Below are 15,924 nucleotides of genomic sequence, written 5' to 3'. Positions count from 1 at the left end.
ATATAGTTATTAAAATTTTTTTTTAAAAAAGGCGAAGTTCAAGTTCATAGACCCCTGGTTAAAGAGCCCTTATTATAGAGCAGTGGTCTCATACTTAAATAGAAACAAATCTCTGTGGCTAGCATATTGACTTAGAAAACCACAAAATAGCATTATCTATGTTGTACTGCATGTTTTACTGTATTTTTATTTATTTTGTTATATTTCTTACTAACATTTTAATCTCAGTGGGACCTCAGTTTGACATCTGTATTGGAGAGGATGCCTTTCACAGTGTCCCCCCCTTATATCTAAATTGTAGAAACCCCGTTTCTTTACAAAGCACAGCTCAGGTACTACCTTCTGCATAAGGCCTTTTGTTGTTGTTGTTGTTGTTTTTAGTAGTATTAAGTCCCAGAAAAACTATAGGGCTTTCTTGCTGAGATTCTTGGACACTCAAAATGACCTAACAGTCCACATAGGAAAACGAAATGGATGAAAAATGCCTATTTTCTAGAATATGAAATGTAATTGGATAGGCAGTCCATTGAGTTATTAGTATAAATAGATCTTGGATAAGCATTGTAAATGAACAGTGAACACTGTAAGAATATCACACACTTTTAACACTTAACGTTTTGATTTGTTTCTTGTTGTTTTAATTTCTTCTCTCCAGCTTGATTATAAGCTCCTTGAGGGTGGAATCTTAGAATTTTTGAGTTGGAAGGGACCTTAGTGCCCAACCTACACGTGAAAAAGAGTATGTCCTCTAACATACCTGTCAAGTGTTCATGAAGCTTCGCCTTCATAATCTCCAATGAGACAGAAGCATCTACCTCCTAGGCAGTTCACTTTTGTATATCTCTAATTGTTAGGAAGTTTTTCTTTGTGTTAAATCTTCTGCTTCATTATTGCTTCTACACATGGTTGCCTTCTGGGTCCAAGCTGAACAAGTCTAATTCCTCTTCCCCAATACAGCCTTTTAGATACTTAGAGACAATTATCATGTCCTTCTTGAATCTTCTATTTTCTGACCAAACTTATTTCACCAGTTCTTTCACCAGATCCTCTTGATATGGACTCAAGGTCTTTCACTATTCCAATTGCCCTCCTCTGAATTCTCTCCTGCTTACTGGAATCCTTCCTAGTAATCAGTTGGACATTTATCAAGCTCCTCTTATGTGCCTGGCATTGTGCTAGGCTGTGGAGGTGGAAAGACAAAAAATGAAATAATCCTTGCTCTTAAAGAGCTTATGTTCTGTTGAAGGAGAAAACAAGTGTGTGTGTGTGTGTGTGTGTGTGTGTGTGTGTGTGTGTGTGTGTGTGTGGACATATATTCAGAATAAAAGTATTTAGAATTAAAACAAGGTAGTGAGAGAGAGCAGTAGTTATTGGCAGGATGGATCAACTGATTCTTGGAGGAAGTGATGGATCCTGTGAGGAGGGAGAATATTCCAAACATGAAGGACAACTGATACAAAGGCAGGGGTTGGAGTGCTTGATGTGAGGAACAGGGAAGACTGGTTTGATTAGACCGTAGAGAACTGTAGTGGAAGAGTAATGCATTAGGAGGTTATGAAGGTAAGTTAGGGGTAGGTTATGAATGGTTTTAAAAGCCAGGGGAGTCTTTCTTATTCTCTGTTAGTGTTCAATTGATTGTTGCTGAGTGTATGACTAGCCCAGAGGCTTGGGTTGATGTTCTTGAGTTCTGATTGAATTAGCCCTTAGTCCAGTCTCAGTTCAGCACAGTAAACAGGGCTACTCCTCTGATAGTTTTTTAGGCTATGTCTGATTCAGGCTACATTCATTTGCAGGAGTATTCTAGGACAGTAGACTCTCCCTGGGTCTCTTATGGTTTAAATCTTTTACTCGTTGTTGGCATCTCATTGGCTGTGGGTGCTCAAACACAATAGTATCTGATGTCTAGTTTCTTTCTCAGTTCTGAAACCTTTAGTTTTGGGCCTAGATACCTGTGTAGCTAGAGTTAATGTTGCAGTCTTACTGGTACTGTTCTCTTTTAGTACATAGGTCTGTTAGTCTCAATACACTTTACTTGACCCTGCCTGTATAGGTTGACAACCAGATGCTGTTCCCATTTGGTAAAAATATCAGAGTAGAAGTTTTCTATTTTATTTATTCTAATGAGATCTTGTCCTAAGTTTGACAGTAAGAGTGATCTTGTTGAATTGGGTTTTTACCTTAACCCCTCAACACATTGTTATCTGGAGAAGTGCCTCTTTCTTCCAAGAATTCTCACTGACACTTTATGGGGGGGGGAGCGTTATTAAAAGCCACCAGGTGTGAGTTGTTGTGAATTGGGGCAGCTCCACTGACCAGCAGCTAAGTCTGTGAAAGGGTTCTTGACCGAAGACTGTGAGGCAAATGCAAAAGAGATGGGACTGCAAGCGTGATGGAAAACTGAGTCAACTTTATTAGAGCACAGCAGGCAGTTGTATATCTTTGACTCATGGGAATATACCCCAATGTAACAGCGGACAAAGCAACAAAGTTTACATATCTTTACCAATAGGCAACACTGAGAATTTTTCTCATGCGAATACCATTCAAAGTATCAACAAGCACATCTCTTTGCGACATTCTCCTGGCTGTGTCCTTCTCTCATGCTGTTCCCATGCAAACACCACGTACTTCTTGTTCCCGGAATGTCCCAATACTTGATACGTGAGCTAGCAATACTTGATACATGTTTGTGCTAGAGCTAGCTGTGCTTGAGCTAGCAACATTGTTTATGGTTGAGCTTGCCTAGCCGCCCTTCTTTCTGGGGAGTGGAGAACCGATCCAGGCCAAGGAGTGAGCTCCTCACCTGAGAGGGCTTATATAGCCCACATCTCCCCCTTTTGTTGAAGGGTAAAGTAATGCAGCTCCGTAGTTACTGCTCACGTGACCTGTCCTAGACAGCTCAGATAGAGGGGGACAATGCAAACAGCAAGAAGACCAAGAGTGATCGGGGAAGTAGGGGTGAAAGGAAATGCCACCACCAATTAAAGGGATTGAACTCCTTCAATGAAATCCAAATCTTATTAACCACAGCATCTACCAATTTTTGCTCTAAAGAAGAATGATTGATTTCTTCAGTAAGTTCATCTAAAGCGTGTAGATCTATGCCAATGGAAGAATTCCTGAAAACTCCAAACAAATGATCTTTCAACAAAGTCCAATTATATGCAGACAGGTGTTACACATATCAGTACATATCTGTAATCACATTTCATTGATAATCTCCTTTCTAATATTTCCAATTTGTCTCCTGCAATTACCACATCTTTCACACCCTCAGTTAAGGCAAGTAAGTCTCTATTAACCTACTGTTGTTTTTGCAAAGCGGCGGTTACATTTCTTTGTAGCTCTTGAGCATAGGCAGCTGTTTTTACTTCACTTTGTATGGCAATAATAGAGCAAGAGAGGTGGAAGAGGCTATTATAGAAGCAAGCAATAAAATTCCCAAAATAATACATGAAATACATCTCTTTTTTCTCCCTTTAAGTGCCAACTGCTTGAGCATTTAGTCAGATGGTCCATAATACTAACCTGACGTTTTTACAGGCAAAAGAGCAAAAGGCACCTAGGTTACAATTATAACCTGTTTACCTTGTACAGTTGAGTTATTTACACATTGAACAAGGGCACAACTCATACAAATAATGTTCCATAAATGACCTGAATGCTTGTTTTCTAAGTAGATAGTTCCTACCAGGAAGGCATAATTCTTGGGAACGCAAGCAGCCAGGGTGGTATGTACAGTGTTGTTGATATGTGTATGACCACCCATATAGTCATCTAAGATAGTTACATTGCCTGTGGCAACAAAGGCCTTCCAAATATGTCTCTGACTGCGATGTGTTTGCGTGGTCCATATGGGCATCACCCACCCCCCATGTAACTGACCATCTTCAGTTCATGTGCTGATGTTATAGGAGTAGGTGTTATTTGTGCTATTGTTTGTATTATTGATAGAATATGTTGTTTCTCCCCCCACCTCAACGTGTTGTGCTTGTGTGGTTCGGCATGCAAGGAAGGGAGGATATCTGCCCTTAAGGGACCACAAGGTGATATTTGGGCCTGGCAAAAGCAGTGGCACAGTACTCCAACTTTGGTTGCTGGAGGACCTGTTTGCCGGTGCATTCATGGTGATATTAAAAGTGATTGTCCCCACTACCTCAGTTTGTCCATGTACCCGCACCGTCTTTGTCTCATTCACAAGCTTGATGCAAGGATTAGGTGGCGATTCATTAGTGGAAAAACAAATTGGTGGGCTGGTAGCTACTCCTGAAAAATTGAATGATACCAGGTCAGGATGGGATTGATTAGCTAGCACAGTCCCAAATATTTCACTTAGAGTTTCAGGTTTAGGTCCTATCAGGACCACAGGAATGGAGGGATGTTCCCACATAATGGGTGTGAGCCGTGATGGGCGGCTCCAGTAAGCTTAGGATAATCCTCACTTTTGACTGTCAACCCCAAGGTCAGCATGGTCATTGGGTACAAGCGGGAACCCAGCTTATGAAATGGACGTCTTTTTGATGGTTTTGGACCCAGGTGCATCTTCTGTAGCCGGGATATACAGTCTTGTAGCCCTCTGGGGGACCCATACTGGAGGCGCTTCATTCCCTGGGGAAACACAAACATAACCTTGCCCCCACGTGATAACTTTCCCAGGTCCCTCCCAGGCCCCCATAGCCAGATTTTTCCACATAACCTGAGTCCCTTGTTCCCCATAGGGTTGCTTTTCCTCGGTGCCTTGCTGGTCCCGAATACCCACCTCCTGTGGTCCAAAATGACATTCTGCTGGTGTCAGTCCATGACTATTACACGTGAGAAAATTTAAAGTATACAGAACTAAGTTTAACCGGGTAGACGGTGTACTCTTATCTCCCCCTTTCTTTTGTTTTTGGAGGAGCACTTTGATGTCCTTATGTTTCTGTTCTACTATAGCCTGGCCTGTGGGATTGTAAGGGATGCCAGTCACGTGATTGATATGATAGTCCATACAGAAGCTGGAAAACGGATTTTGAGGTGTAAGCTGGGCCATCATCTGTTTTTAACTGACATGGAACTCCAAGTACAGCAAAACATTGTAATAAATGCATGATAACATGACTGGTTGTTTCTCCATCAAGTGCAGTGGCAGTAGTGAAGGAGGAATATGTGTCCACAGAGACATGTACACAATGTTGTCTCCCAAAGGAGGGAATATGAGTGACATCCATTTGCCAAATCTGATTAGGGCCATCACCCCGTGGGTTGTGGGCGATGACTCAAGGGGGTGGTGTAAAAGGGATACAGCGTGAACAACTTTTGACCATCTGTCTAGCTTCTTCTCCCATAATCTGGAATTGTCTACATAAACTTTTTGCAGATTGATGGAATTTTTCATGAGGTTGACGCGCTTCCCAGGCTGAGAGTGTCAATACCTGGTCAGCTAAGTGATTCCTGTCTGCAATAGGCTCAGGGAGATTGGTTTGGGAATTCACGTGAAGAACATACAAGGGATGGCACCTCTGTCTAATAATATTTTGTGTAAAATGAAACAATTGGGTAATCTCATTATTTTGATCTCTAATGATAGCAGTCTCAATTCTCTCAAGCACCCCTGCAGCATATTGGCTGTCTGTGACAAGATTAACAGGTTCTTGTTATTTCTGAGCAGCAAGGGCTAGAGCATAAAGCTCATTTCGTTGAGTGGAAGTAAATGGGGTGTTAAGAAGAAACATTTGACCACGCTCAGGACACACAATGGAAGCTTTATGGTTCTTGGTGGCATCAGTAAATACCGTTAATGGCTTCCACAAGAGGAGACTGAGAAATCAGAGATTGAGATATTCATTGCCATTTGACTAAGAATCGTGATATTGGCAAACATCCTCCAGAGGAAAAAGTAATAGGAAGTATAAGAAGCAACTGTCACTCAGTACTGTGAACAAACAAGGTACCTAACTGATCACGTGTATAAAGGATATGTATGGTTTGTGGGTAGCAACCTGCAAGAAACACACTGTGATTAACAGTCTTTTTTAATAACATCGCAGCAGCCATAGGGTAAGGGCATAAAGATTGTTTTAGTTGTACAGGAGGAAATGTCCATTCTAATATTGTAGGTCCTTGATGAATTAATGCTGAGGGATAAATTGGTGTTGAAAGAAGAATTATTTCCATAAACTTTTTGAGGATCATAACAACCAGTAGTAGCGTGATTGATAGCTGCCTCAACTTGTGGTAGCTGCTTTTCAGCTTGTGAGGTCAGTTTTCTAGGTGAAGCAAGATCAGCTGGACCTTGGAGAAGATTAAATAAATGTGTAAGATCTGCAGTAGGTATGCCAATATGTGAACGAACCCACTGAATATCACCAATTAATAGTTGAAAGTCATTTGAAGTGTGCAATTGATCTCTTCTAAGTTGGACTTTCTGTAATTTTACCTGATTATCCTGTAAAGAATACCCTAAATATTGAAATGGTTCTATCCTCTGTATTTTATCTGTAGCCACCTCTAAGCCAACAGAAGCGAGATGGGAAATAGTCCATCTTAAGGAGGTTTCCAACTCCTTCATGTTTGGCGAGGCTCCAAGGATGTCATCCATATAATGAATGATATACATTTGCAGAAACTGTGCTCGGACAGGTTTAAGGGGTCTGTCTACAAAAATTTGACACATAGTGGGACTATTCTTCATGCCTTGTGGGAGAACTGTCCATTGATATCTTTGATATGGTCCTTGTAAATTAACAGAAGGGACAGAAAAGGCAAAACGCCGGGAATCCTCAGGGGTTATTGATATAGAATAGAAACAATCTTTTATATCTATGATCCACATTTTCCAATCTTTGGGGATCATATTAGGGGGTGGCAAACCAGGCTGAAGGGTACCCATGGTGTCCATTTGATTATTTACTTGTCTTAAATCAGTGAGCATTCTCCATTTGCCTGATTTCTTTCTTATAACAAATACAGGGGAATTCCATGGGCTTACTGATTCCTCGATATGTCCTTTGTTCAATTGTTCCTGTATTATTTCTTTAAGAGCCTCGATTTTTTCTTTTGTTAAGGGCTACTGCTCTACCCATATGGGGTTGTCATTTTTCCCCTGGATAGGTATTGCAGCTATGGGTTGAGGCTGAAACACAGCAGCCCCAGTCATAAATCCTGAGTCATAAGAGTGAGTCCTATTTGTGTTAAGAGATCACAGCCCCACAAATTGGTAGGCAAAGTGGGTAAGACGTAAGGTAGTATCTTGCCCTGCTTCCCCTCATGTTCCCCCACCAAGGGTCTGGCACTAATTTCAGGATGGGACACACTTCCTATACCCACCATGTCTATAGATGTCTGCCTTAAGGGCCAATCAGGCGGCCAACATGTTTTGCTGATTACAGTTTTATCCGCCCCTGTGTCTGTTAGTCCTGTAAAAGAGAGGCCTTGAAGGTAAAGCCTCAATAAAGGACAAGAAATTTTAACCACTTGTGTCCAAAAAACACTGTGCCATTGTCTGTCTTCCTGTCGCTGGTCTTTTGGTTCTATTTCTCTTTCAACCCGGGTGCACTGTAGTCTCCCAGTCTCATTATTCATGAGAAAGCCAATTATTAGAAGTCATTTCTAGGAAGTTGCAACTTTTCAGCAAGCCAAATTAATTGTTTAGGAACTCAATAATATAAACAAATTCTCCTCCCAGACCAGATGACCTTGCTTAGAGAGCCAGTGTCTAGAAGCCTTGGCAAGCTTACAAAGTTAAGGGAATGGCCTTGTGCCCCTCCTTTTCACTCATAAGTAATTAAGAATTCTAGGTTTTAACTTTAAAACAGTAACTTCAAATAACTTAGTTAATAATTTGGTAATTTTCATAAATGATAGTTAAATTGTTTTAGCTATAAGCTGGTCTTTAATTACGGGTAAAGATGGAAACACCTGATTTCTTAATTGACAGTTACAAAACATTAAAAAACAAGATTAACAGGACTTGATAGAATAATTTAACTGGTTTTATACGGTTCTCTTTCAGCCTCTTTTAGTTCATATTTTAATAACATCCAAATTATTAAAAATTGTTTGATATAACACATAAAAATTTACCAGTTTGAAGCAATATTATATATATAAAATTTGGAACTAACATATTACTAATTTGAATGAACTATATTATCTTTTGGTTGTGTTCCAATACTTAACCTGTTTTGTTTCTCATTCTCTTTCTTCCCCTCCTCAACTTGGCCAAGGTTGGGATGTGAGAGAAAGGAAGAGAATATTTTTCAACAACTTATCTTTGTACATTCAAAGCTTTTGGCCAGAGCTTTAGAATGCAGAAAGAAAGAATTTCTTCCTATCAATTCTCTAAAAGTTTCCAGATCTTTTAATAATAAATATTTTCTCTCCCATTCTGTTCCCCATCCACCCGCTCCCGGGAATGCAGCTGGTATTAGGGAGGGGGAAGGGGAGAAAGTCACTAGCAGCATTTCAGAATCCAGTTGCAGCCCTTGGCTGCCTGGCAGTAAAGAATCAAACAAATTACAGACATTTATCACAGACCATCATTCACACAGACACAGACAAACATAGAAGAAAATGACAGGGAGAATCCAAAAGCGAGAAACTTGTCAGAAATCCCCAAATCAAATAATACTATTTTTATTTTATTTTATCTTTTCTTTTCATGGTATGTTATGGAAACCAGGCAAAATCTGTCTTAAGGTTTTGGTTTTTATAAAAGGCAAAGCAGTCTGTAGTTGTACAGGGACCTCTCGTCATGCCACTTAAGTCTGTCTTAGAGCTCAGAGTGTGGAGGGGGTTTTGAAGCTTCAGCTGCTTTATTACCTATTTCATTCATACTTTCTGTTTTGGTCAACGTTTCTGCAATTTTTCCTCTTTTGGTGGTGGAACAAGAGGCTTCTACCTTAATTACTTTTGTGGCTGAAGACACCTCTTCAGATTCTTGGAGACGTATTTTAAGTATATTCCAAATTGCAAAAGTGGACAGTGGAAAAACACCAGGTCCATATTTTTGAAAATAGTAATCACTTAATTGTTTGCCTACTGTTTCCCATTTTTCTATATTTATTGTCCTTTCCCTGAGAAGCCAAGGCGAGGTGATTTCTATTATGTCTAAGAATTCTTTGATCTGACAGTGTGATACTATAAGTCCCCTTTCTCTCATGATTTTTCGAAGGACCTTCTCATACATCTCTCTGCAGGGAGATTTTACTTCTAATTGCCCCATGTTACCTGTGTGCTTTGCTTGGGGGGAAAGTGAAAGTACCGAAAGCAGCTGTTAGAGCCTTCCCCTTACCATATCCTAGGTTCCAGTGTGTGCAGTGTCTCAAGGGGGATCTCTGGGCGAAGTCAGGAAAGGCTTGCAACACCTCTCTTGACTTGCTCGTGTGCGCTCGTGTGTCAGGCCCGATGTTGAATGCCAGTTGTGAGTTGTTGTGAGTTGGGGCAGCTGCACTGACCAGCAGCTAAGTCTGTGAGGCAAATACAAAAGAGATGGGACTCCAAGCGTGATGGAAAACTGAGTCAACTTTATTAGAGCACAGCAGGCAGTTGTATATCTTTGACTCATGGGAATATACCCCAATGTAACAGCGGACAAAGCAACAAAGTTTACATATCTTTACCAATAGGCAACACTGAGAATTTTTCTCATGCGAATACCATTCAAAGTATCAACAAGCACATCTCTTTGCGACATTCTCCTGGCTGTGTCCTTCTCTCATGCTGTTCCCATGCAAACACCACGTACTTCTTGTTCCCGGAATGTCCCAATACTTGATACATGAGCTAGCAATACTTGATACATGTTTGTGCTAGAGCTAGCTGTGCTTGAGCTAGCAACATTGTTTATGGTTGAGCTTGCCTAGCTGCCCTTCTTTCTGGGGAGTGGAGAACCGATCCAGGCCAAGGAGTGAGCTCCTCACCCGAGAGGGCTTATACAGCCATCAGGGTCAGAGTCCTACTCACCTGTGGTCCTCTACAACCAGGAAAGCTGAAATGTTGGCTTCTCACTAAGCTGTACCAACTCCTGGTGTCAGGATTCTTTCAGGCGCATTTCCCTAGGTATTGTTTTTATTTTCAATTAATAAAATTTATTTTCTCTCCTTCTCCCATTGGAAAAAAGAAAAAGAAAACCATTGTAACACATATGCATACTTACAGATTTTCACGTTGGTCATGTCTAAAAATGTATGTTTCATCCTGCATCTTAAGTATAGCTTTATCATTGTTTCTCTGGTATTGTGGTTGGTCATTGCATCATTGATCAGAGTTCGTAAGTCTTTCAGTTTGTCTTTGCATTGTTGTTTTTCTTATTCTGTATACTTGTCTTTGCATCAATTCATAGAATCTTTCCAGGGTTCTCTGAAATAGCCACCTGTCAACATTTTCATATGGCACAACAGAATTTCATCAGATTCTTATACCATAATTTGTTCAGCCATTCTTCAATAAGTGCGTATCCCATAGTTTCCAGTTCTTTGCCACTACAGGAAGAGCTTCTATAAATGGTTTTATACATATGTGTCCTTTTCCTTGCTCTTTGGGTTACAGACCCAGTAGTGGTATTGCTGGGTCAACGATGCATATTATAGTGCCTTTTTTGGAAATGGCTTTATAAAATAGCTGGACCATTTCACAGTTCTACCAATAGTTCATTAAAGTATCTGCTTTTCCACAGCCCCTCCAGCATTTGTCATTTTCCATTTTTGTCATCTTTGATAATTGGATGAATATGACATAGAATTGCAGAATTGCTTTAATTTGCATTTAACAGATTATTAGTGGAATATTTTTTCATATTTTATTTGGAGCATTCATTTTATTTCATTGGATTTCTTCCTTTGAAAATTACCTATTCGTGTTCTTTGGCTGTTTATATATTTGGAGAATGGCTCTTTTTTTTTTCTTTTTGGTGAGGTAGTCGGGATTAAGTGACTTGCCCAGGGTCACCAAGGTAGTAAGTGTCAAGTGTCTGAGGTTAGATTTGAACTCAGATCCTTCTGACTCCAAGGCCAGAACTCTATCCACTGTACCACTTAGCTGCCCCGTGGGAAATGGCTCTTGATCCTGAATATGAGATCTTTGTCAGAGTATCACCTTATAATTTTTTCCCAGCTACTTGTTTCTCTTATTTTTGCTGCATTTTCCATCTTATCTTCTGTGAGCCTTCTGTGGCCTTGTTTATTCATGAATTCCTTCCATAGCCTAAGATCCAAAGAGTAATTTCTTTCCTGCTCTTGATAGGCTCTTTTATATCTAGGTCATATAGCTATTTGGAGGCTATAGAGGTGTTGGTATTAACCTAATTTCTTCCAGGCTGCTTTCTAGTTTTCCCAGCAGTTTTAGTCCCATAGTAAGTCCTTGAATCAGTAGCCAGAGTCTTTGAGTTTATTGGACACTGAGCTATAAGGTTGGTTTACTTCTTGTATATTGTGGACCTAATCTATTCCACTGATTGACTGCTGTAGTCTTTAACTAGTACCAAATAATTCCGATGATTGATGTGTTTAGTATTGCTTGACATCTGGCAGCCTAGTTTTTTCATACTGTTTTGCAGTCTAGAGTTTTAGCTCCAACAGATCAAGGGACTTTTGTCCTCATTGATGAAGTTATTGCCCGGATGGACATTTACTATAGCCTTTTCCAGCTATAGCAACAGTGGGAGTCATCTCAGTTATTGATATGTCAGGAATTCCAGTCTCCAGTTCATACATATTCCCTCTTTGGTGGATTTTGATGGGATCTATCCTACCATTATGGGGCCACAGGAAAGCTGCCACATTCTATAAGGGTTGTCTCTCCAGAGGCAACATTGCCTTTTAACTGTTCTGTTAAAGACTTAGCAGTGGGCCTCTTAAAACATGCCTTGTTTTGGGAGATAATTTTTTTGTGTGTGTCTTCTTTGTCTTATCTTCCTTGAAATGACCTGGATCCTCTTGCTCTTCCTTCTCTAGATAACCATGATATCATCTCTCTGAAACTTTTTGAGCTGACAGTAGAGCGAACTCCAGAAGAGGAAAAGCTGCACCGAGATGTATTTCTGCCCTCAGTGGACAATATGAAGCTTCCTGAGGGTAAGGAAATGAGGGGAATTATCATGTTGTGGGAGAAGAGGGGTTAAAATACATGGGAATCTGAAGAGGGGAGGGCTCAGGTTCCTTCCCAGCCCAGCAGCACCTGCAGGCTTTCAGATTTCATCTTTTCTGCAGTTATTCCAAGGCTGGTTTCCCTTTTTTTTTTTTGGCGAGGCAATTGGGGTTAAGTGACTTGCCCAGGGTCACACAGCTGGCTGGTTTCCTTCTAAGGAAACTGGAATACTTCATAAGTACTGTCTAGTTTATCTTTATGGTGCCACTATAGGCAGTAGAGAGGGGCTAGGGTGGTTATCTTTGTTCTTAAGAGGGAAAATGGAGGTACCTAGAAGAGGAGAACCTGCAAAATAATAGTTAACGTGCTCTTACTGCTACTTGGTTGAGTTGTCCCCACTATACTGTTCCTGACTGAGTTCTCTCTTGCTTGTGATTCCTCAGTGACACTCCCAATGGAGCCCTTAAGTGGCCTGGCCCTTTTCCTTATCGTCTTCTTCTCTCTGGTGGCTGCTGTGTTTGCTCTTGTCATTGGCATCATTGTCTACAACAAATGGCAGGACCAGAGTCGAAAGCGTTTCTACTGAGCTGTCGTGGCTGCCACCACTGTGGCTACAACCCATAGGCACTGGGTGAGAAGCACTGGCCCCAACATGCAGCCCAGCAGGAGGACTTCTCCCATCTCACAACATTGTTTTGTAACTGGAGCTTCAAACCCAGGGACACTGCCACTCATTCCCATAGGAATCTGTGGGGACATCTAACTCTGAGACAGGAACCCCATTCATAGTGGGGACTGTGCTGCTGTGATGTGCCTTTCCCTGAGGTCCTACCAGCTGGGAGCCAAGAAGGATGGCGAGAATGTACTCTTTGGGGGTTTTTTGTTAAATCATAATCCCAGGCCAAAATTTTATAGCACAGGATACCTTGAAGGCCAAAGCAGAAGGAGAGTTGTACTTCACTTTCTAAATCCCCAGAGCACTGAGATTTCTCTCTAGAAATCAGTAACTCCTTGGTACTTCCAGCCATCCAGCCACTGGTCTTTATTACGTCTTAGCCTTTTTTGCTGGAAGGTTTTCCTAGAAATAAATGACTCTTCACGTGTCCCTCCCTTCTCCCCACCACATCCCTTCTCTCCTTCCTCCCAAGTTCTCTCCCAGCTGGAAGCAGACTGCATTGCCTCACCCCTATGGATGGCTGGAAGTCTGGAGCTACAGGAAAGCACGGCTTTTCATTGACATTGGCCTAAGGATCACGAGGTTGAGCATATTCTCTCCCTTTGTTTCAGTGCAGCTTTACCTCAATCTTCCATCCCCCTGTTCTGTGATTATGGGTCTTTCTTGAGTTTACCTGGTGGTCTGGCAGTGAGCCTTCTAGCCATCTTCCTGTAATACCTTGAATGTTTTTGCTGGGGAATGGTCACTGTGTAAATGAACTGGCTGGAACTCAGGATACTTTTTCCTAAGAGTATAAAAGGGCCCAGCAGCTCCTTATTAGTCTCTCCTGGGACTTGCTGCAGTTGCTAAGTTGCATGTTTGGGATTTGTGGTGATTCCTTGGATCTTGCCATGAATGTTTAGAAAGTGTGAAGGCTTCCTCCCACAGCCCACCTCCCCTCTTTTTATGAGCATTATTTGGCCTCATTATTGGGAGAAACAAAAATTGCTTCTAGGTATAAATATTGAGCCCCCTTCATCTCTCCTTAGAGGAGGTTTAGCTATTTTCAGGAAAAATGTTCTCTGTAAACCTTCCCCTTCTCTCTTATCTGCTAAGGAGTCATCTGCCTCCTTGTCATTGACAGGACTAATTTGGTTAGTAGCCCAAAGTCTAATCTAAAAAGGAACTGAAGCCTTCATGCTGTTCTATGTGTGTCTATCACAAAGGAAATTCTTAAAGTGACTAATGGTTAAAGAATGAGATAGTGCCTTTCCACTTGGGGGTGGGTTTTGGGGGAGGTTTGAGCCTGAGACTCTGAATGTGTCCCATATAGAAGTAATCTCAGGACAGGAAAGGGCCTGGGATTCATCTGCAAGGCCTGGGCCCTTTTTAACTTGGAGTTGTTTTCTAGTAACTCTGGTGGTAAATGATGCCACCATCCTACAGCTTAGCAGCAGAGACCTGTTATAATAAAACCTCAGATGGGACTGAATCTGAAGTTTGGCTACATGTACTGGTCCTCTTCCTACCTGGGAGTAGTTTATTTATACAGCTTTTTAAACATCTTTGGTTTTGGCTCCCTCCTGATCTCATTTCTTCCAGGTTGGGCAGGCCTGCTGTGAAGGGTTAGCCTTAGCTGGTTTGGAGGTTTCTCTTGTCAGTAACCCATAGTAACCTGGTATGCCTGAACTGTTATCCTATTGGGGTTACAGATGGTACTCCTCCAGAGGAAATCAGTTTGCTCAAAGGTATTGGTTCTCCTGTAATAGAAACCTTAACCCTACTCGAAGACATTCCTACCCCATGGAGGTTAGAGTCCAAAGTGTAGCCCATAGTTTTAATTACACATAGCCTTTAAGAAGGTAGACTTTAACTGGATGTAACAAGCTGGAAACCAAGTGTCCAGTTTAGCGCTTTTTGTTACTTTTTAGCCTGATTGGAGGTTAAGGAGGGAGACAGGTGTGTGATTGGAGGTTAAGGAGGGAGACAGGTGTGTGGCAAAGCATAGAAGTGGATTATTTTGAATTGGAACACTGTCTCAGGCAGAGAGATATTTGACATAGGTCTTTGTGTGTGTATGTGTGCACTAGGAATGGGTTTCTGTAGGCTCAGCTCCTATTCTGGCTGAGGAATTAAGAAAGCAAAGTTCTTGGGGGTGAAAGTTTAATGGGGTAACAATAAGCAGCTCTGATGTACCTATTCTTAGTACCCAGGCCTTTTTTCTTTCCCATAAAAAGATAATTGAACCCTTTAGATTCTGTCAAGAGTAAGAGGCACAGGCACAAAGAATGCCAGTTGCCACTCATCTTTACTTGGCATTTGTTACTTTATCACTCCCCTTACCGTCAAACAATTTGAACTTATAATGAAACCTCTGGCACCAGACATTTTTATTTGGGTAGGAATTTCCTCTTCAGTCTTCTCACAGGTCTGTCCTACTTAAGGGAGTTTGTTTCTTGGCCATAGTGGCCAATTATGGACCACTTGAACTGTTTGCCCTACATTTTTGAGTCTATGGCCCATAGATGATGACATGGGGAAATTTTTGAATTTGATTTTCCTTTTAATAACCTTAGAAGCCTCAGGGCTTCAAAATGATTAAAGGTTTGATGATAGGAGGGATGTAGATAAGAAAGTCCCACAGGGAAGTAAATTTCCTTCATGGGGTTGAGAGATCAGAAAAAATATCCAAGTAGGTAGTGGGTTTTTCTTGGTTAACTTGTGTCTGTAGTTTGTGAGACTGAGTAGAAGAGGCTCTAGGGATGGTTGTTGGTGTCCTTTTGACACTTGCCTCAAACTGTCCAGGTAGAGGTCTAGTTAGCTGGAACTCAGGTTTGATTATCTTCATAGCTAAATAGTTCTGGAAAAAATGGGGACAGGGTCAGATTAAGATTCCCTGTAGGTTCCCTCCCTCTGGAAGGCAGTCACTAAGGGATTATCCCTGTGGAGCCATTATAGATGGAAGATAAAAACCCTATAATTTTATTTCTCCCTCTTTGTCCCCCTACTTCCCATCACTTACGGGAATAGCATAGATAAAGCTTAGCACCATGAACACCATGCCCATCATTAAAAGGGTGAATGTAAATTTTCCACGGTAGCGTTTCCAACAGATGTAGCGTATACTGAGCCAAGGTGATAGGAACCACAGGAATGAGGTTTCTGGTCGTCTGTCCGCCCGTTCAGGAAATACATAATAAGCCAGG

The 15,924-nt window shown here is 41.3% G+C and overlaps 2 protein-coding genes across 2 annotated transcripts in view; one reads left to right on the top strand and one right to left on the bottom strand.

The window, feature by feature from the left end:
• The window catches only part of LMAN2L (lectin, mannose binding 2 like), a 45,881-nt gene extending 31,671 nt beyond the window's left edge, over positions 1 to 14,210 (top strand). Inside the window, exons 7-8 of the mRNA XM_020984014.2 lie at positions 11,931 to 12,050; positions 12,507 to 14,210. Of these exons, the coding sequence (XP_020839673.1) occupies positions 11,931 to 12,050; positions 12,507 to 12,649 (263 nt within the window). The 3' untranslated portion in view covers positions 12,650 to 14,210. The remainder of the gene's footprint in view (positions 1 to 11,930; positions 12,051 to 12,506) is intronic.
• A 1,110-nt stretch (positions 14,211 to 15,320) lies between these two features.
• The window catches only part of FER1L5 (fer-1 like family member 5), a 62,801-nt gene continuing 62,197 nt past the window's right edge, over positions 15,321 to 15,924 (bottom strand). Inside the window, exons 50-51 of the mRNA XM_078149158.1 lie at positions 15,741 to 15,888; positions 15,321 to 15,578 (exon numbers count right to left, since the gene is read on the bottom strand). Of these exons, the coding sequence (XP_078005284.1) occupies positions 15,378 to 15,578; positions 15,741 to 15,888 (349 nt within the window). The 3' untranslated portion in view covers positions 15,321 to 15,377. The remainder of the gene's footprint in view (positions 15,579 to 15,740; positions 15,889 to 15,924) is intronic.

The sequence above is a fragment of the Phascolarctos cinereus genome, unplaced genomic scaffold, assembly GCF_003287225.1.
Source record: "Phascolarctos cinereus isolate Bilbo 61053 unplaced genomic scaffold, phaCin_HiC Scaffold_2;HRSCAF=192, whole genome shotgun sequence".
NCBI lineage: Eukaryota > Metazoa > Chordata > Mammalia > Diprotodontia > Phascolarctidae > Phascolarctos > Phascolarctos cinereus.
The sequence above is the reverse complement of the archived record's forward strand: the minus strand, read 5'-3'. Positions and strand labels throughout refer to the sequence as shown.